Source organism: Lepidochelys olivacea, assembly GCF_965140295.1.
Source record: "Lepidochelys olivacea isolate rLepOli2 genome assembly, chromosome: 2".
Taxonomy (NCBI): Eukaryota; Metazoa; Chordata; order Testudines; family Cheloniidae; genus Lepidochelys; species Lepidochelys olivacea.
In genome coordinates this window covers 47,094,318-47,112,550 of record NC_140412.1, presented here as the reverse complement: position 1 = coordinate 47,112,550, position 18,233 = coordinate 47,094,318, and the positions used below count along the sequence as shown (strand labels likewise).

Here is an 18,233-nt window from a genome sequence, read left to right as displayed (position 1 = left end):
TTAAGAATGGGCCTCCATCCTCTGGTTATTTTCTGGGTTAGAAAGTAATGGGAACAGAAACTCTTCCCTCTGTGTTGTGCTGGTACTGGTTCCACATTCCCCAGGCATATGAGACGTTTACCTCCTGTTGTAGTAGATGTTTGTGAGAAGCGTCCCTGAAGAGGGATGGGGAAGGAGGGTGGATGGGGGATAGAGGTAAATTGAATGTAATAACCAGTCTTGATAATCTCTAGCAGCCATTTGTCTGACGTGATGTTTTGCTACACTGGGTGGAATAGAGTCAGATGGTCTCTGAATGGGTGAATGGTGTCAGATGGTTCCAGCGACAGAAGATATGGGAGGTCCTCGACCAAACCCTCAAAACTGTTGTTTAGGAGGGAGGTTGTTGGGATGTCGAAGGCTGAGAAGGGAGTAGTCTCCATCTAATAGGTCTCTGCCTCCACCTTTGCAGGTCATATTGCCTCTAAAGTTGGGTGTAGGGCACGAATCTTGCTCTTTGCACTAAGTAATACTTCCCGTTTTTTCTTTTGAGTAGGTGTGTAAATGCCCAAGGATCTGAAGGTTGCCCTGGAGTCCTTTAATTTGTGGAACGAGTCATCTGTCTTGGCTGAGAACAGCTTTGAGCCCTCCAATAAAAGATCCTCGGTGGTATACTGTATCTCTTTGGGGAACCCAGAGAGGTGGTGCCAGGAAGCTCATCACATGACTATGGTCATTGTGATGGAATGTGCTGCCGTGTCTTCTGAGTCCAGTGCGGCTTGTAAGGCTGTTCGAGCAAGAAGGTGGCCTTCCGAGATGGTTGCTTTGAATTGCTCTTTGTTGTCCTCAAGTAGCAAATGAATAAATTTCAGACATTTTTGAATAATTTGTGTAGTTTTGTTTGGCCACCAATGCCTCATAATTGGCAATCCTAAACTGTAGGGTTGCTGACGAGCAGGCTTTACATCCAAAGAAGTTTAACTGCTTACAGTCCCTATGATATGGGATGGTTCTCAAGTGATGTTGTCTGCCCCTTTCATTCACACCACTACCACCAGAGTGTTTGGTGTGGAATGTGAGAACAAAATTCCATTCCCTTGGAAGGAACGCAATATGTTTTATCCGCCCTTTTATAGGTTGGTGGAATTGTTGCCCCTGTCTTGGCTGGGTCCATGAGAGCCTTGTTTATTGGTAGGGAAATCTTGGAAGAAGTTGAAGTCTGGAGGATGTCCACAACTTCCTCCAACAGAATCTCTAATGATACCTCAATCCTCTTAAACAGTTCCTGGAACTGTTTCAAGTTGTCCCCCATTGTGGGTGGTGGAGGCATAATGACATCATCTGGAGAGGAGGATGAAAAATTGGTTGCTGGGGTGAAGTCTTGGTCCAAACTCTCCTCCAGTTCTTCAACTGCCTCTTCTGAAGGTTCAGCGGGTCCAGGTACAGAGGGTGATGGGGAATGTCTCACCCTCAATCTGTATGAACTGGGAGGCTTCATATAGTGTTGTTGGTATGCTGCCCATGGGTCCCAATGAGGCCACTGTGGTGTGGGAATGGCATTAGTGGTGGCATCCCTGGGTGTCTGTACCATCCTTGAGTTTCAGTCTGGGGTGGTATTCATGATGTTCTGGTGGACCCAGTTTGGTAGCTGTGTGGATAGGCGAGGAATGATGGGAGGAGTACTTTTTCCCTTCATCATCTTCCTCACTGGATAAAGGAGGAGCTGATCTGGGTAATGCAGTAAGTTGGCATGGTACCGAGCGTGCTGGAGTAAGGTCGGTACCGAAGAGAGGAGATTCTGGTGCCAAGGATGCCAAAAGATCTTTATGGTGGAGAAACTGCAGCGGTACTGAGGAGGGTATTGTCGGCAGTACCGATGTCTTTATCGTGGTTGTTGGTGCTGAGGGTTGTGCTTTATGTGCAGTGGAGGCAGAAGGTGGCACCACAGACTGAAGCACTGTGGAGCTGCTCAGTGCCACATCTGAGAGTGGCTCCAGCAGTACTGAGACAGGGATGGTAGGTTTCCCTTTAGTGCCTTTTTCCAAGCCAGCCTGCTTAGGGTCTTTGGCTCACATGGTACCAGGTGGTCCCGCTATCTCAGAGGTGGATGGTCTTGGTGTGGTCAGCAACGATGGGGTCTGAAAGGTCGGGGAACATCTCTTTTTGTCTGATTCCTGAGGAGGGGAGGTCGAAGTCCATTTCTTTGTTACCTTTTTGGCAAAGTGTTCCTTCCTCTGAGAGGGTGGCAGGGAAACTGTCAGATGCTGCCTTTGGGAACCGATGCCTGAGGGTGGGGGGGTTCCGTTAGAATAGCGTTTCTCCCATGAGGGAGGGTAACTATACTATACTAAATTCCTAAGTTACAAGAAATTTTAAGAACAAACAGGGAAGATTTAGGGTAGTAAACTAACTACTAATTAACTAACTAGTATTCAAAAGTTAAGATAGGCTAAAGATAAATCTCAAAGGCGCTGCCAAATGCTCCATTTCAAGCCAAGGGTGGTAGAGAAGGAACTGGGGCGGGGGTACGCAAAACACTATGTAACCACCATGTAACCACCAGAGTTGGCACGAGATGGAGACAGTACATGTGTGATGCAACCAGACACTGCTACTGAAAATCTTAGATTACAAGCGTAGGGGTGCAGATTCACCTAACGCGGAGCACCCACAGGGGCACATCTTGAAGAACTACCCGTTTCCCCTGTTCTGGCCGGTGATAAAAGATGCTTCTCACATTAACATGTAGAGCAGAAAAACAGTTTTTCAGTGGCCCAATGGATAAACTGGATTCAGCATATTTATTTTACAGAGTCTAGTGGAATGCTAGTACAGATAGACACATGACTACTGCCCCCAAAAATCTACAATTTAGGTCCTAATCCTGGAAACATTTTAGCTTGTGCTCAACTTTAAGCACAAGCGGTCCCATTGTCTTCAGTAGGACTACTCACATGCTTACAGTTTAAGCACCAAAACGTAGGTATTTGCAGCATCAGGGCCTCATATCAGAGAATGACAGAACAAAGCACAGATCAATCAATAGCAGTTATTCCACACATGCATGTGCACAGCATAGTGAAGTAGATTTGGGTTTATATTCTACTCAAATGTCACTTCTTGAAAGCCCTGTATTAGAAGAGAGAGTTTAGAATTTATATAGATCAGGAGTAGTAGGTTTGCAGAACAAATTGCCAAGTGTAGCACAGAACACAACTAACTGAACAGAAACAGAATTTAGTAGAGTAATGGACTTCGTGGGGGTACTTTCCTGTTTTCCTGCCATTGGCTGGAATTTACAAAGAAAGTGAGGTAAGTGGCAAATTTTCATCTTCAGGTAAGACACGAGTTGACTAATGAACTGGGATTTTTAATTACAAGTCAGTTCTGGTTTTTTCCCCTTCCCTTTTAGCCTAAATTACTCCTGGGGGAATTCTGCACCACTGCATGCATGCAGAATCCATGTTCCCTGCAGATTTCTTTGCTTCCTCACAGAAAAATAACTATCTGACAGGGAAGCAAAGGGAAGCTGCAAGAACGGTCACACGCCCCTCCCCAGCACCACAGGGGTGTTGTTTTGGGCACCCAGAGCAGCTGGCAAGAGGTAAATCACTGCTGGGGGGAGGGGGGGGTGCGATGCCCCGGCTGGTGGCTCCTACCTACTACCGGACTCAGCAAATAGTTCCAGCTGGGCTGGGGAAAATGGGATTTACTCTTCCCCTGAATGGAGCAGCCAAGGTCAGGTCAGATCCACTCCCAGAAACCTTCGCTGGATGCAGAAAGCTCTGCACACCCCCCCCCATACTTCCTGCCCCCATTGTTCCTCAGCCACACGGGGAGGGGTCACTGTATGGGAGCTGCTCCCCCACCGACTCCCTGCATCTGGACCCCCACGTGACACCCTGGCACCCCAATACTCACCAATGTCATGTAATTAGGATATATTTTGTACAAAGTATGCCTTGTGAGGTATCATTCTAAAAGTCTTGATCTGCTAGACAGTAATATCTCATTGGATTGTATGTGTTATCATACGTGAAGTTATGAAGTTTGGCTATGTATGTGTTACTGAAACATGTTGTGAGGTTGAAAACACTCACAAGTAGCCTTTCAGGTACAACAGTAAAAAGGCCAAACAATGTGAATGGCTTATTGAGGAAATGCACACAAGCACAAGGATTACCCCAGGAACTGTGAAGAACAGAAACCTCACATAGATAGTACTACACAATGGGAACTGTTTGACCCAGGTCACAGCAAAAGAGCTTTCCAGCAAGTGGGAAGAAGATATAAAAGGGGGAAATGACATCATGATGATACTTCACTCTCCCTGCAACACCACACCTGGAAACACCTGAGAGGGAAGTGATGGTCCCAGGCTAAAGGGATTTCTAGCCTGTGTATGACAACCTGTGAAACCCAAGCTGCAAAGCCAAGGCAGCTTGTGCCTTAAGAATCTGACATCCTGTTTATCGCTCAAGGTGAAAATTTGCTAATTCATATCCTACTTTATCCAGTGTGTTAAGCTCAGTTTGAGGTTTTGTTTATTTACTCGGTAATCTGCTTTGATCTGTTTGCTATCACTTATAATCACTTAAAAAAATCTATCCTTTGTAGTTAATAAACTCATTTTATATTTTAATCCAAACCAGAGTGTGTTTGACTAAGGTGTCTGGGGAAAACCTCAGCTTGGTTACCACAAGTGTGCACGGTCCTCTTCACATTGAGGGAGAGGCAGATCGGGTGTTAAATTAATATACTCGCCAGATATGACCAGGGAAGGCCAGTACTGCTCTGGGGTCCTCGGCTGGGAGGCTGGTGGTTAGAGAGCCTGCATGTGACTGCAGCTGGGTGTGTCCCTACCTCTGTGAATGCTGGTGAAAGTGCAAGCTTGGAGGGCTTTTCAACTTGTCACAGCAGCACAGTGTGAGAGGGAGCCCAGGCTGGTGGGGCAGAGGGCTCAGTGGTACCCCAGTTCCAGGTGGCACCACAGGGGAACCCATCACACCCTACCCCTATATTCAGACCACTCCTCGCTGAGCTCCCCACACTCAACCCCCCACCCCAACGAGTCCCATCCCACTGCATCTGGACCACACCAACCCTGCACCCAGAACCCACGCCACAGAGCCTAAACCAGCTGCACCTGGACCCCCCAGTCCAGCATGCCCCACTCCCCCAGCCCCACTGATTTCTCCCCGGACCTCCCCTGCTGAGCCCCAACCAGCTACACCTGGACCCCCACAGATTCCCCCCCACACCCAGACCCCCAACTGAGCCACCCACACCCAGACTGCACCACACAGAACCCTCTCACTCCCACCTGGGTCCCTCCACACTAAGCTCCTCCACCTTTGGATCCTGCCAGGCTGAACCTGCCTGCCCACACCTGGTATAGAGGGGCAGGGCCCCGGGGTGTTTCTGAGGTACACCCGGCCCTTGCACTGTGTCAGGGTAAAGTGTAGCCTCAACACCAAACCCGTGTCATTAGGGGGTGGGGGGAATGACTGCAGGGTGCTCCCCACTGCCATGCAGGAGCCTCCATATTTGCTGACAAAATTTGCAGAATTTTGAAGAATTTTAAAATTTTAAAAAATTACAGAATTTTTTAATTTTTTGGAGCAGAATTTCCTCAGGAGTACCTGATGTAATTTCACTCATGCTGGCTTTCTGATAGACTCCAGCTTCTGAACATTATGATTTTTCCTAGCCTAACGATCAGTGGAAAAGTGTTTCTCCCACAGGGCCTTTGGCACTGCCTAAGAACATTAATTAATATATACAGCCAAATCCCCCTCCTCCATCTTTTTTGAGGTGTAGGAAGGAAGCAGATATGATATTTGTGAAAATTAAAAGGAGTTTTTGGAGATTTAACACAAGCAGCTGCTAAGTAAGTTTATAATAGCTCCCTGAAAATTACATCTTAAGGATCATCCATTCTGAGATACTGTAATTATTTTAAATATAGATCTGTTTATTATATGAGCTGTCTCATCTGCTTGATGCATAGGTATCTCTTTGAAAGCTAAATGATAGATACACTTCAGTGTCAATCATGTTTAGTGAAGTTCAATTCCACTGGGGGCTTTAACAGTTAACAAAAATGTTAGGAAGAGAAAATATCCGTCAAATTCTATTTTAGGAAGCATTTAATGTTCAATTACATTGTCACCTTTTAGCACATCTGTAGTTAGAATGGTCATTATGCACCCTGATTTTCAGAAGCAGATGCAGTGGCAACACACATTAACAGTAGCCTTACAGCTAGATAATGGAGTACCTTTAATGTATACCAAATGTACAGGGGAGGGATAGCTCAGTGGTTTGAGCATTGGCCTGCTAAACCCATGGTTGAGAGCTCAATCCTTGAGGGGGCCATTTAGGGATCTGGGGCAAAAATTGGGGATAGCTCCTGCTTTGAGCACGGGGTTGGACTAGATGACCTCCTGAGGTCCCTTCCAACCCTGATATTCTACGATACACTAATCACAGTTTACACTATCAATGGATTTCTTCTCATGTAGCAACTTAGTGATCTTGGACAACATCACCAGATCTCCTGGAAGGTCTGTAGCATACAGATCTGTCACCACTGTTTTTAAAAAGAAGAAAAGTTCTGCTCTAGGTCAGAGTACTACAGTATCTTGGTCATAATTTAGCTCTCTTAAGCTTTCATAGCTATTCAGTTGTAGGAGTGAGAAGGAAAAATTCTCAGGTATCAAGTATCTTTGTTTTTAAATCTTTTGTAACTTAAAAGGAAATGAACTAATTATTCTGAATAATGACTGGGCTTGATGTGCCATTAAATTTTAAAAAGATAGGGATGGCCAGTAACTACTGCAATAAATTCTTCTCTGGCCACCAGTCCAGAACTAATACTTTGAAAAGTTTACTGGTCCAGAAATACTTGTATTACTCTGACAAAGTATTCTTAGCAATTTTCAAAACACAGTTCTTACATACAAACTGCAAGTTCACATAAGTTTACTATAATGCTTCTTCAATGATGCTATACTCCATTGAGAATTGTTTGATTTAACAGCAATTTTTCTTTAAAACATTACATTAATGATTAGCTTCAGACATATTAAGGCAAAAATTAAACCTCTCTTCCTGGCTTTCCAGCAGCCCTTCAACATCTAAAACAGTCTCCATTTATCTGAGACAACCAAAGAAAACCCCAAACAAAAACCCCAATCCCTCCACCCCCACCTTACCCTCCCAGTGATTTAATCTTGAGTCCATTACTCACAAATTTAAAAGAATATATGCAGGAAAAACAGGATTGCTTAACTATAGAAAATGAAAGATGGCTTCTCAAGGATCTTCTTCCAATAAGCATGTTAGAACTCAGCATACCTTATTTTTCTTATATCATAAATCCTAACCACTTCCATGTATTGTTTTGACTTTATTTTATATTGTCTTTAATTTCAGAGCATATCAAAGGTAACTAACACCCCTTCCACTTATGATGTTTAATGACAGACTATTAATGAGGCAAACGTATTAGGTAAAAATTAGTAATAGAAGAACAGCACCTACAGTTACACTAGCTAGCATAAAATTACAAGATCTATTCATCTTCATGATTCAGAGTTATTGCCCGTTTAAGATTAAACTTAACAAAGAAAAAAGGTTTATAAGAGCATCCATATGTGGAACTGTTCTAGAATAACTACAGCACTTCAAATTCATACCCTACCTTATTCCAGAATAACTTCTGTGTAAATAAGCCATGAAGTGCGTAATGCTTTTTGTCTGAAGCATTTGATATTAGCTGAAGGCAGAGGTACGAGAGCAGACTAAAATGGACCATTAGTCTTTTCTAGTCTGACACTATGTTCTTAAATTTCTAACAACGTGAAATATACATGACCAAATGACAATCTCAGATGCACAGGCATGAACTAAGTGTAATTTGCATTGGGTAGTCATGTGATACAGCCAAGTACGCGCCCTGTTGATCTTGTAAAATGAGGTACTCCACAGGCACATCATCTGGTTACATAAGATAAAAAGTGATTCTTCCATATGAGATCATGACCTAGCCCTTGTTATCTAGTGGCGTATTAATCTTATTTTAACTTCAGACAAAAGCACAAAAATTTGATATTTCAGGCAACTGAACATATTTGGGCTATTTCTGTTAATGACCAAAGCTTAAAATGAACCTAGTCTTACAAATTGAAAAAATGGTGAAAGAATAAGTTTTCAAATTGAGATAAGCTTTATATAATTATTTTAAAACAAGACAATTAGATTTTTCATGTATCTATTCCCAAAAGAGTATACATGCTGCTTTGACTATATTACCATAGAGATCTCTATGGCAACCTCTGAAAATGAGGCCTAGGTAGAGCTAGTAGCATCTCTAAGCAGCTAATGAACACCAAGAACTCACATTTATATATTAAGATTTTTAACTCCTCCGGGTTCCAGGCAAGAATATTACCAGAATGTAAAATGTTTCAAATTAAGCAGTCTGCTGCAACTCAAATTATTACAATCAAAACTTTTTTTGGTGCTACACTTTACTTCTTTCCACAGGGCAAGAAGGTGAATTACAAAAAAATACTGAATTGATCACAGCTTCTTTATATTAGTTGGAATTAGGACTTTTAATAAAAAAAGGTAAAAACCTCTCTATACTCTGGAAGACATAACTAGAACAATGCTATTATACATTAATTTATCTCTTTTATCAGGTAGTTATGTGCCATATAAATGCATATGTTACAACAAGTAGATGTCAGAATATCCTGAGGTGCTGAATAATACAGACTATTGCATATGCAATAAGATATGGCAGTTACAGCTAAACAGGACAAGCTTATGGGGCTTCTCATGATAGGAGTAAATAAGTATTTATCTGTAATATAATGGTATAACTTCAGAAAATAGGTGCTGAAAAACAAAAATGTGAAAAGATGATTATCTAGCCCACAAGTAATGTAAGTATTAAATTAAACAAAAACCCAGTTAAATGCAACTTTGTTGTACTGAAAACATGCCATTTACCTTTCCAGTTTTGGCAACTGCTGTTTGGATTGAATAGCTCTGATACATTCCACAAAGTACTCTGGCTTTATAATTGGTCGATTGCAAATCAAAGCGCATATAGTCTGAAAAGAAGGAAGATTCATTACCACACTTAACAATTCAAGCACAATATGCTGTCACACAAAAAACAGTATTGAAATCTAATATTTATATAAGGTCTCAAATGTGGAATGTGTGTTACCTAAGTGCATGATCATTCTACTTGGGCTAATGTAAACAAACAAAAAAAACAAAGTTTTGTTCTTACACCCATCACTTATTCTTTATCATTGGAATTATGTTGACAAAAGCCATTAAATGGAATACCCTTTTTATTACTAACCTACCAGCGAGCAATCTTTAAAAAAAATTAGAAAAAGGAATATCAGTGATGCTATACAAACAGACTTATTTCGCCACAAAAGAGCCATACATGCAAATTTACAAAATAGAATATTTAGATATCAAATGGCAGGTAAAATGACTGCTAACATCTCTTTTCTATGTAGTTGTTTGAAATTTCTAAGGCCTTGTCTACACTACAGTCTTATAGACAAAAGTTAGGTTTCACTGACAAAGCAGTGGAGGTGTAAACACAACAATGGTCCTCCCACCAATTTAACTCTCCTGCTATGCCGATTTAATAAAACCACCCCGACAAGCTTTTTGCAACAACGTTGTAGACACTGCGCTTGCTTATGTCATTCTAAGTGGCCTCCAGGAGGTGTCCCACAATGCCCATCATGCTCACTCTGGTAAGCAGTTTCTACTCTGCTGCTCTGCAGTCAGGTGCACAGGCATACACCCCTCCGCCTTTAAAGCTCTGAGAATACTTGAAATTCCACTTCCTGTTTGCTCAGCATGGACAGCTCACATCGCATCTTCCCAGCTGACCATGATGGCTTTCTGCAGCAGATGCGCTCCCACCTGGAGTATACCAAAGTTGTTGAATCTGATGGGTCTGTGGGGAGGGAAGACTGTGCAATCACAGCTCCAATCCAGCTGTAGGAACTCTGACACCTACAAGCAGGTTGCTCGTGGCATGGATAAGAAGGGGCATAAAAGGGACAAACAGCAGGGCCGTGCTAAAATCAAGGAGCTCAGGCAGGCGTACCAGAGGGCAAGGGAGGCCAACCGTTGTTCTGGTGCGGCACTGAAAACATGCTATTTCTACAAGAAGCTGCACGCCATCCTCGCAGCAACCTATCCTTTATTGCCAGGAGCCCCATGGATACTTTGGGGGGAATGGAGGCAGTGGCCAGCAGAGTCAACCCCAAGGACAAAATAGTGGATGAGGAGGTTGGACAGGCAACAGGCTCATCTGTTGGCAAGGTGAGCCAATACCTCTTTTTGATTCTGGAAGGGTGTAGCCTGTCCCAGCAGTCCAGCTGTGGCATGCCTGAATTGGTAAGTAGTCTTTGTTTTTTTGATAGTGCACGGTTATATGATGTAGAGATGTTCTTTATTTTGTTATATGGTGCATGTGGGAGAAGGGATCGAAATTAACAACACTAGATACTGTTTGCATCTGCTTCAATTCCCTTGTGTGGCTACGCAGTGGGGGCCCTGCAGAAAAGTTGGTTAATGCACACTGAGATCTCCCAGGAATCCTCCGTAGAGATCTCTAGGAAACTTTCCTGCAGATACTCTGCAATTCTCTGCCAATGGTTCCTTAGCAGAGCTGCTTTGTTTCTTTCCCCGTTATAGGAAACTTTGCAGTGCCAATCAGCAATTACTTCTGGAGTAAGTAAAACAGCACAAAGGCAAGAAGCATACAGACCTGGTCTGAAGCCGTACGCATGCAGGAGATGCACCCTTGCATCTTCGGTTACCCTCAGTAGTGTGATTTCAGTTTTGTTAGTCTCTAAGGTGACAAGTACTCCTCCTCCTTTTTAGTATTCATAAGATTGTCCCTAGGCACTTGTACTGATCCCCTTCTGAAACTACCCAGACCCGTTGTCCCATCTTGCACCACCACCCGCGGTCCGAACTCCCCATGTTTAATGTTTGACTGTACTGCATGCTTGCCAAAGGAAAATGAGAAAGACATATATGTAACTTTTAATTGAAGACTCTGAGTGCACAAACAATAATGACTCTGTGTATTGTTTCTTTTGCTTCTGCAGATGTGCCCTTGAGGGCCAGCTTCTACACACCAGCGGAGTGCCTCCGTCAGATACGGAGGCAAACGAGGAGAAAGAAGGACATGTTTGTGAAGTGCTGCAATCGTCTGATCAGGCAAATAGCGAGAACAGAGACAATAAATGAAAAACCAGAAATGGATAGCCAGAAAGAAGACGGGGCAGGAGCGGATAATAGAGGGTTGGGAGCAATGATAAAGCTTATGGATAAGGCCATAACAAATTCACGTCTATTTTTATCAATTTCACAGCCAGACAGCTTTAAAATTGGTCAATTTCACATCTTCACAATCCGAATCCACCACTTGGTACTTGTTTCCAGAGCCCAGCAGCAACGCTTCACCATGTGCAGCTGTTCCGTGAATGCCAACATCAATCTTGAATTGTTTCTTTCCACAGAACACAGCGGGACAGGCACCATGGATTCCAGTTCAGTTTCTTAGGTCATGACATACTGAAGAATCAGCCGCATTGTGTTCGTAATGTTTATCACAAGACTGGTGAGCAGTGTAGGATCCATGCTTTCAGGCAGAGATGGTGGGTGAAAAGTTTACAAGGACAGTTTAAAAAATGGCATGAAACGTAGTCGAAGGCCCTTGGAATTATAGGATGGAGAAAACTGCATCATGGGACAGTGAGCCCACCCCCGTAATGTACTGCAATCCCAGAATTCCTAGAAGGAGACGGTGGTGATTTGCACAGTGGGATAGCGACCCAGAGTGCACTGCTCTCTCTGTTGGTGCTAGAGCACCAACTGAGGACACGCTCCATTGACACAAGGAGCATTGTGTGAACCTGCACAAGCAATGTAATTACAGTGGTTTATGACAGTCAATGGAAGTTGACTCAACGCTGTAGTGTACAAATGACCTAAGTTGACTGTGCTAGTTTTAGAAAAGAAAACTAACCTATCTTTTATTCTCTTCTTGATGTAGAGGTGAAACTAATAGGAAGTTATTAACATAGATCAAGTGAAGAACTGTACCCTCTTGTCAAAAAAAGAAAAAAAAATAGTTTACTAAACTCTGCCTCTTATCAGTGCTACATCTGCTCAGTATGTGGAAAGTGTCAGAGTTCTAAAGGCTATTCACTGTACAACTCTCATCCAAATAGTTTTAACTGAAGTTAAGTAGCTATCAACCCATTCAAACACCCTCAGTGAGATACCCAATGAATTTTAACTGTAGAAGTAGAAGTCCGCTGTCCAATCAACTTTAAAAGATAACCATTTAAAATATCCTCCATGTGGTTACCAAATATTTGTTTTTGTATGGTTAGAAATTTGTACAATGAAAATAGAAGACTGTGACTTTATTTTCCACAGTTGGGGAAGTTTTGAAAAGTTGAGACTGGAAAACAAAAACCAAACCAAACAAAAACCAGATAACCACGCCATACAGATCCTGGAAATCATTCATTCTAGCACACTCACTGGCTAGAAGGACAAAAAGCGGTGGAAAAACAATATGATGAATGTTTAGCCAGCTCTAATAAGTAGCCTACACAACTGACTATAATCACAGGTTATCGAGGCCAAGGACTTGTTGAGTTTTGTGATACAGCATGGCCAAAGGGCAGCAGAAGAGTGTTAGAAGGGAGCTTTATTCCCTGTAGAGGGAAGAAAGTTTGCTATAGATTAATTAAAGCACCTGAAGCCAATTAGAGCAACTGAAGCCAGTCACATGATAAAAAACCCTGCTTCAATCAGACAAGAGGAGGAGCTGAAGCAGAGTGGATTGGTGTTGAAGCAGAAAGCAGTTTGGAGGGAAGCGCTGCAGTGGGCTAATAAGACCAAGACCCTAGGTAAAAGGACACCTGATTTGTGCAGAGGGAAGGTAGGAAGCCCCACAAGCTCAAGGGCAGGAGAGGGAAGTAGCCCAGGGGAAGGAACCGCTAGTTCAAGTGGTTTACCACTATCCCTAGGGCCCCTGGGCTGGGACCCAGACTAAAGGGCGGGCCCAGGTCCCTCCCTCTCCACTCCCCTCCTCTAGGACACTAGTGGGGCAGTTAATACCCCAGTTCAGGGGAAAGAAACGGTGCCACCTTCCCCTGAACTGGAAACAGAAGAGAAAGCGCGAGATCCATCATAGTAGTGCCGGCAATTTGCCAGTTTCAAAAAAAGACGGCCAGGGAACCCAACGGTCAATTCAAAGCCAAGCCACAGAGCTGCCACTTTGACAAAGAACTGCATGCCATATTTGGTGAAGTCTCCACCGCCATGGATACTTCCGAGGAGCCAGAGCTACATGCCCCGGTGCAAACAGCAAGGATGAGGATAGGGAACATCTGACCAGGGGGTCCAGCTGTGCTGCAAGCCAGGACCTGTTTGAGACTCCACTGCAAAGTCAGTCCTGGCAGTCAAGGATGGGTAAATCTGATGCCAGGGAAAGAATGTCAGGTAAGTGTATAAATGTATTTCCCATTACACTCATTCACAGTTATCAATTTTTCATTAATTTACTCATACTAAAAGTAGTAATGGTATAACAAAGAGTAGCATTGTTATCTGCTTTTCATTCCCCAGAAGAGTGAGATGAGGAGAGTTGGAGTATGTGTCATGTGGAGCAATTTATTTATGTACACAGAGATATCCTTTGAATTCTGAGGGAACCAAATGAAACTTTCATGGAGGTACTCTGCAATCCTCCCCCCAAGGTTTCTAGTGATGGCAGCCTTATTTCTTCCTCCGCAGCAAGACACTTCCCCACACCAGTCAGCAATAACTTTGGCAGGCACCACTGCAGTAAACAGGCTAGCAGCATACAGACCCAGGCAACTTCAAGATGCCATGAGCAGCTGTGATCTCTCTTCCTTTGTTACCCTCAGGATAACAGTTAACAATCACCCCCACCTCGTGGAAAATGGTGCCAGCATTCAGTGCCATAGCCCTATACTCAATTTCATGCAACTGAGCAACGTCTTCCTCATTTTCCTCATCCCTTGAAGGCCATCCTCACCCCAGCTGGTACTGTGAGTGGTACTGCACAAAAGCTCTCTGAAGCAGAAGTGTCAACAAGCATATCGTATGTGAAACTTTAGGAGAGCAAAGGAAGGGAGTTCTGAACCTTTAACTTTTGCTTTTCATTGTTACTATACTAACAATGGTACCTCTGTTTTATCTGCAGCTGCTGCAGCCCCCTCCGCACCTGCGAAACACCCGAGTCAGACAAGGAGAAAAAACAAGAGGACTCCAGATAACGTGTTCAGCGAGATCCTGCAAGGCAGTGCTGCATTGGGCTGGAGGGTGAGTATTTCAGACTGGAGAAGGAAAGAGTGGACAGGAGACAGACCCAGGAGGCCCATCAGGAAATGCAGAGGGAGATGCACCAGGACATAATGGGGCTTCACTGTCAGCAAATACAGATGCTGCAGACTCTTGTGGGCCTAGAGGTTCAACAATAGGCTCACCTCCCTTTGCAGTCCATGGAGAATTCCAGTACAGTAAATGCATATATCCCCCTCAACATTCCAAATGGCCGCAGCAGCTCCCACTACCACTCCGCACCAGGGGACCCTCAGTACAACCACAGCTTCACATACACATACAGGAACTGTGGCTCTCAGAGGTCAGTGTAACTAAAATGAACATAAATGTTCTTTCCCCTTGTTAAGTTCTGTTCCATTCATTTATTAAGTTTTTAATGTATTTGCTTTTAAATTGCAGAGATTTTTCTATGCGCTGGTTCTGTTACTCAAAATTCTATTCCTCGGGAAATAATTCATCTTTATTAATTCATAATATATGCTGCAGAATGTCTAGCAGCACCGAAAGTACCCACTTACTTGTTCTTGTACAGTGTGACAGAACTCATAGGATCACAGATAAACAGTTTAATAGTTATAAATAGTTATTAACAGTTTAATAGTTATAAATGTAGTTGAATCTTTGCCTTGGTGCTGTTGAAATGGCTGGTACATTGCTTCATGAGCCATGGGAGCAAGGAGTAGGCTGAATCCCTCAGGATCACTACTCATCAATATCACCAATGGTAATCCGCCAGCCATGAAAGAAAGTCCCTGATTGCAGCTTTCTGAACAGTCCTGTGTTCTTAAAGAGACAAACATCATGTCCTTCCTTTACCAGCCAAGACTGATGTCAGTGAAGTGTCCCAATAATCCAACAATTCTTGCATAACCATGGAAAAGTAGCCCTTTCTGTTGAAATACTCTGGGGCAAGTTGGGCTGGTGCCAAAATAGGGATATTCATACCACCCATCACTCCACTGCAGTTTGGGAACTCCCTTGCTGAAAATCCATTCACTATGTCCTGCATGTTGCCGAGAGTCACGGTCCTGCATAATAGGAGACAATTAATGGCCCTGCACACTTGTCTCATAATAGCCCAGTGGATTTTCCAACTCCAAAATGCTACCAGTGAATGGGAAATCAATCTGGTGTTGCAAGTTTCCACAGTGCAGTCACCACTCATTTCTCCATGGTAAGTGCAGCTCTCGTCCGGTGTCTATGAGAGGGAGGATTGGGGTAACGTCGGCATACAGATCCAGGAATGTGGCCTTGCACATCCAAAAGTTGCAGTCACTGCTCTCATCCCAAACCTGCATTATGAGGCAATCCCACCAGTCAGGACTCATTTCTCAGGCCCAGGGTAGTGCTTCACCATTTGCAGCTGCTCTGAATAACCCTGAATTTTTTCTCTCTATTTCCCACAGCAATTTGTCCTCCACAAAATCATCATGTTCCCCACTGATGCAGTTCTTATTGAAGCTCTGCAAATACAATAGCAGAAGACTGTGCATCCTGTGTTTGCAACACACATGACGACTGTGCAGAGCAATGCATCTTCTGTCAGAGATGGCGGAGAGCAAGAAGGGATGCATGGGTTTGCAGGATTTTTAAAGGCTCAAAAATTATGGTATATGGATGACATTATGGGATGGAGACAGTTGCATGCTGGGAACTTCACCCTTTGTTCCCAGTCACCCCTGCACAACTCATTTCTGCCCCACCATGCATTGCCAAAATGTGCCAGAAGACAGTGTGCTGGACAGCGGCAAGTTGCACCCTGGGATACCTAACTATGGCGCATTGCACTATGCATCAACACAAGCACTCCTTGTGAGTACACACAGTACAGACGCAAAGAGCCAAATATACAAACATACGAGTGTATGCAAATACAATAGCTTTATGCCAAAGTAACCTGAGTCAGCCAATCTTTGTAGTGTAGCATGGTCTTATCCAAATGTCTAATGAAAGCATCCAGAGTTACATTACATAGGATTTTCATACAAACTAGAAAGGACCTAAATTCTCATGTTTGAGGATAGAAACTAACCTCTAACTACAAGTTAGGAGGAAACTCTCCCCTTTCCCCCGCCGCCGCCCCCATGGCCGGATTATTCCATAACCATTTACTACAGGGTTTCTTGCACTTCCTCTAAAGTATCCAGTTCTGGCTTCTATCAGACATTAAGGATAATGAATGTTATGGACTGCAACCCTAAGAGTATGATATAGTAACTCCTATGTTCCTCTGATTCCTACTTAAGTGGTCTGCTTCTTTTGCATTTTCAAATACCATAGCAAAAAGAAAAAATAAAGCCCAGAAAAATACATCATGCACAAAAGTGGACAATTGCAAAATATTTTAACTGCTAAACAGTTCAGACTCTTCTGATTTTAGTTAAGTGTTCATATTGAGTTTGTTTTTAAGGACTCTTTACTTGAAAACAATCATTTTCCTGGGTGTAAACCTGGCCTCACTAAAGTCAAGGAGAGTTTTGCCACTGACTTCAATAGCATGCTAAGATTTCAGCCCATACATTTTCATATTGAAGTCACAAAATGTATTAACATACAAAAATTCAACCTACCTTAACAGTAACTTTCACTGATATCATGACAAGATGAGTACATTCTTCTGACCAATCATTCACAACAAGGCCTCCAAGCTGCAGAATAGCTTGATTTAAAGCAGTTTTCCCAGAAACCTCTAAACACGAGGAGCAGACAATCAAAGGTTCATATTCTACTCTGCAAGGAACAAGTTACAGAAGAGAATTGTCTAAATTAGGGCTGTCACGCGATTAAAAAAAATTGTGATTAATCATGCGATTAAAAAAATTAATCATGCTGTTAAACAATAACAGAATACCATTTATGTAAATCTTTTTGGATGTCTTCTACGTTTTCAAATATACTGATTTCAAGAAGAACACAGAATACAAAGTGTACAGTGATCACTTTATATTTGTTTTTTATTACAAAATATTTGCACTGTTAAAAAACAAAAGAAATAGCATTTTTCAATTCCCCCATTACAAGTACTGTAGTGCAATCTCTTTATCATGAAAGTTGAACTTACAAATGTAGAATTATGTACAAAAAATAACTGCATTCAAAAATAAAACAATGTAAAACTTTAGAGTCTACAAGTCCACTCACTCCTACTTCTTGTTCAGCCAATTGCTCAAACAAATTTGTTTACATTTGCAGGTGATAATGCTGCCTGCATCTTGTTTACAATGTCACCTGAAAGTGAGAACAGGCATTCGCATGGTACTGTTGTAGCCTGCGTTACAAGATATTTACGTGCCAGATGTAATAAAGATTCCTATGTCCCTTCATGTTTTAACCACCATATCAGAACACGTGTGTCCATGTCTGCTCAATAACGATCCAAAGCAGTGCAGACCCATGCATGTTCATTTTCATCATCTGAGTCAGATGCCACCAGCAGAGGGTTGATTTTCTTTTTTGGTGTTTTGGTAGTTTCCGCCATGGAGTGTTGCTCTTTTAAGACTTCTAAAAGCACGCTCCACACATCGTCCCTCTCAGATTTTGGAAGGCACTTCAGATTCTTAAACCTTGGATCCAGAGCTGTAGCTATCTTTAGAAAGCTCACGTTGGTACCTTCTTTGCATTTTGTCAAATCTGCAGTGAAAGTGTTATTAAAACGAAAGTGCTCGGTCATTATCCGAGACTGCTCTAACATGAAATATCTGGCAGAATTTGGGTAAAAAAGAGCAGGAGACAAAATTCTCCCCTAAGGAGTTCAGTCCCAAATTTAATTAAAACGTTTATTTTTTTTTTTAAACAAGCGTCACCAG

The 18,233-nt window shown here is 42.8% G+C and overlaps 1 protein-coding gene across 1 annotated transcript in view; it reads right to left on the bottom strand.

Moving 5' to 3' along the window:
• The window catches only part of NBN (nibrin), a 63,668-nt gene that overhangs the window by 32,083 nt on the left and 13,352 nt on the right, over positions 1-18,233 (bottom strand). The window contains exons 4-5 of the mRNA XM_084619608.1: positions 16,998-17,157; positions 9,001-9,104 (exon numbers count right to left, since the gene is read on the bottom strand). Coding sequence (XP_084475734.1) covers positions 9,001-9,104; positions 16,998-17,157 — 264 coding nt within the window. The remainder of the gene's footprint in view (positions 1-9,000; positions 9,105-16,997; positions 17,158-18,233) is intronic.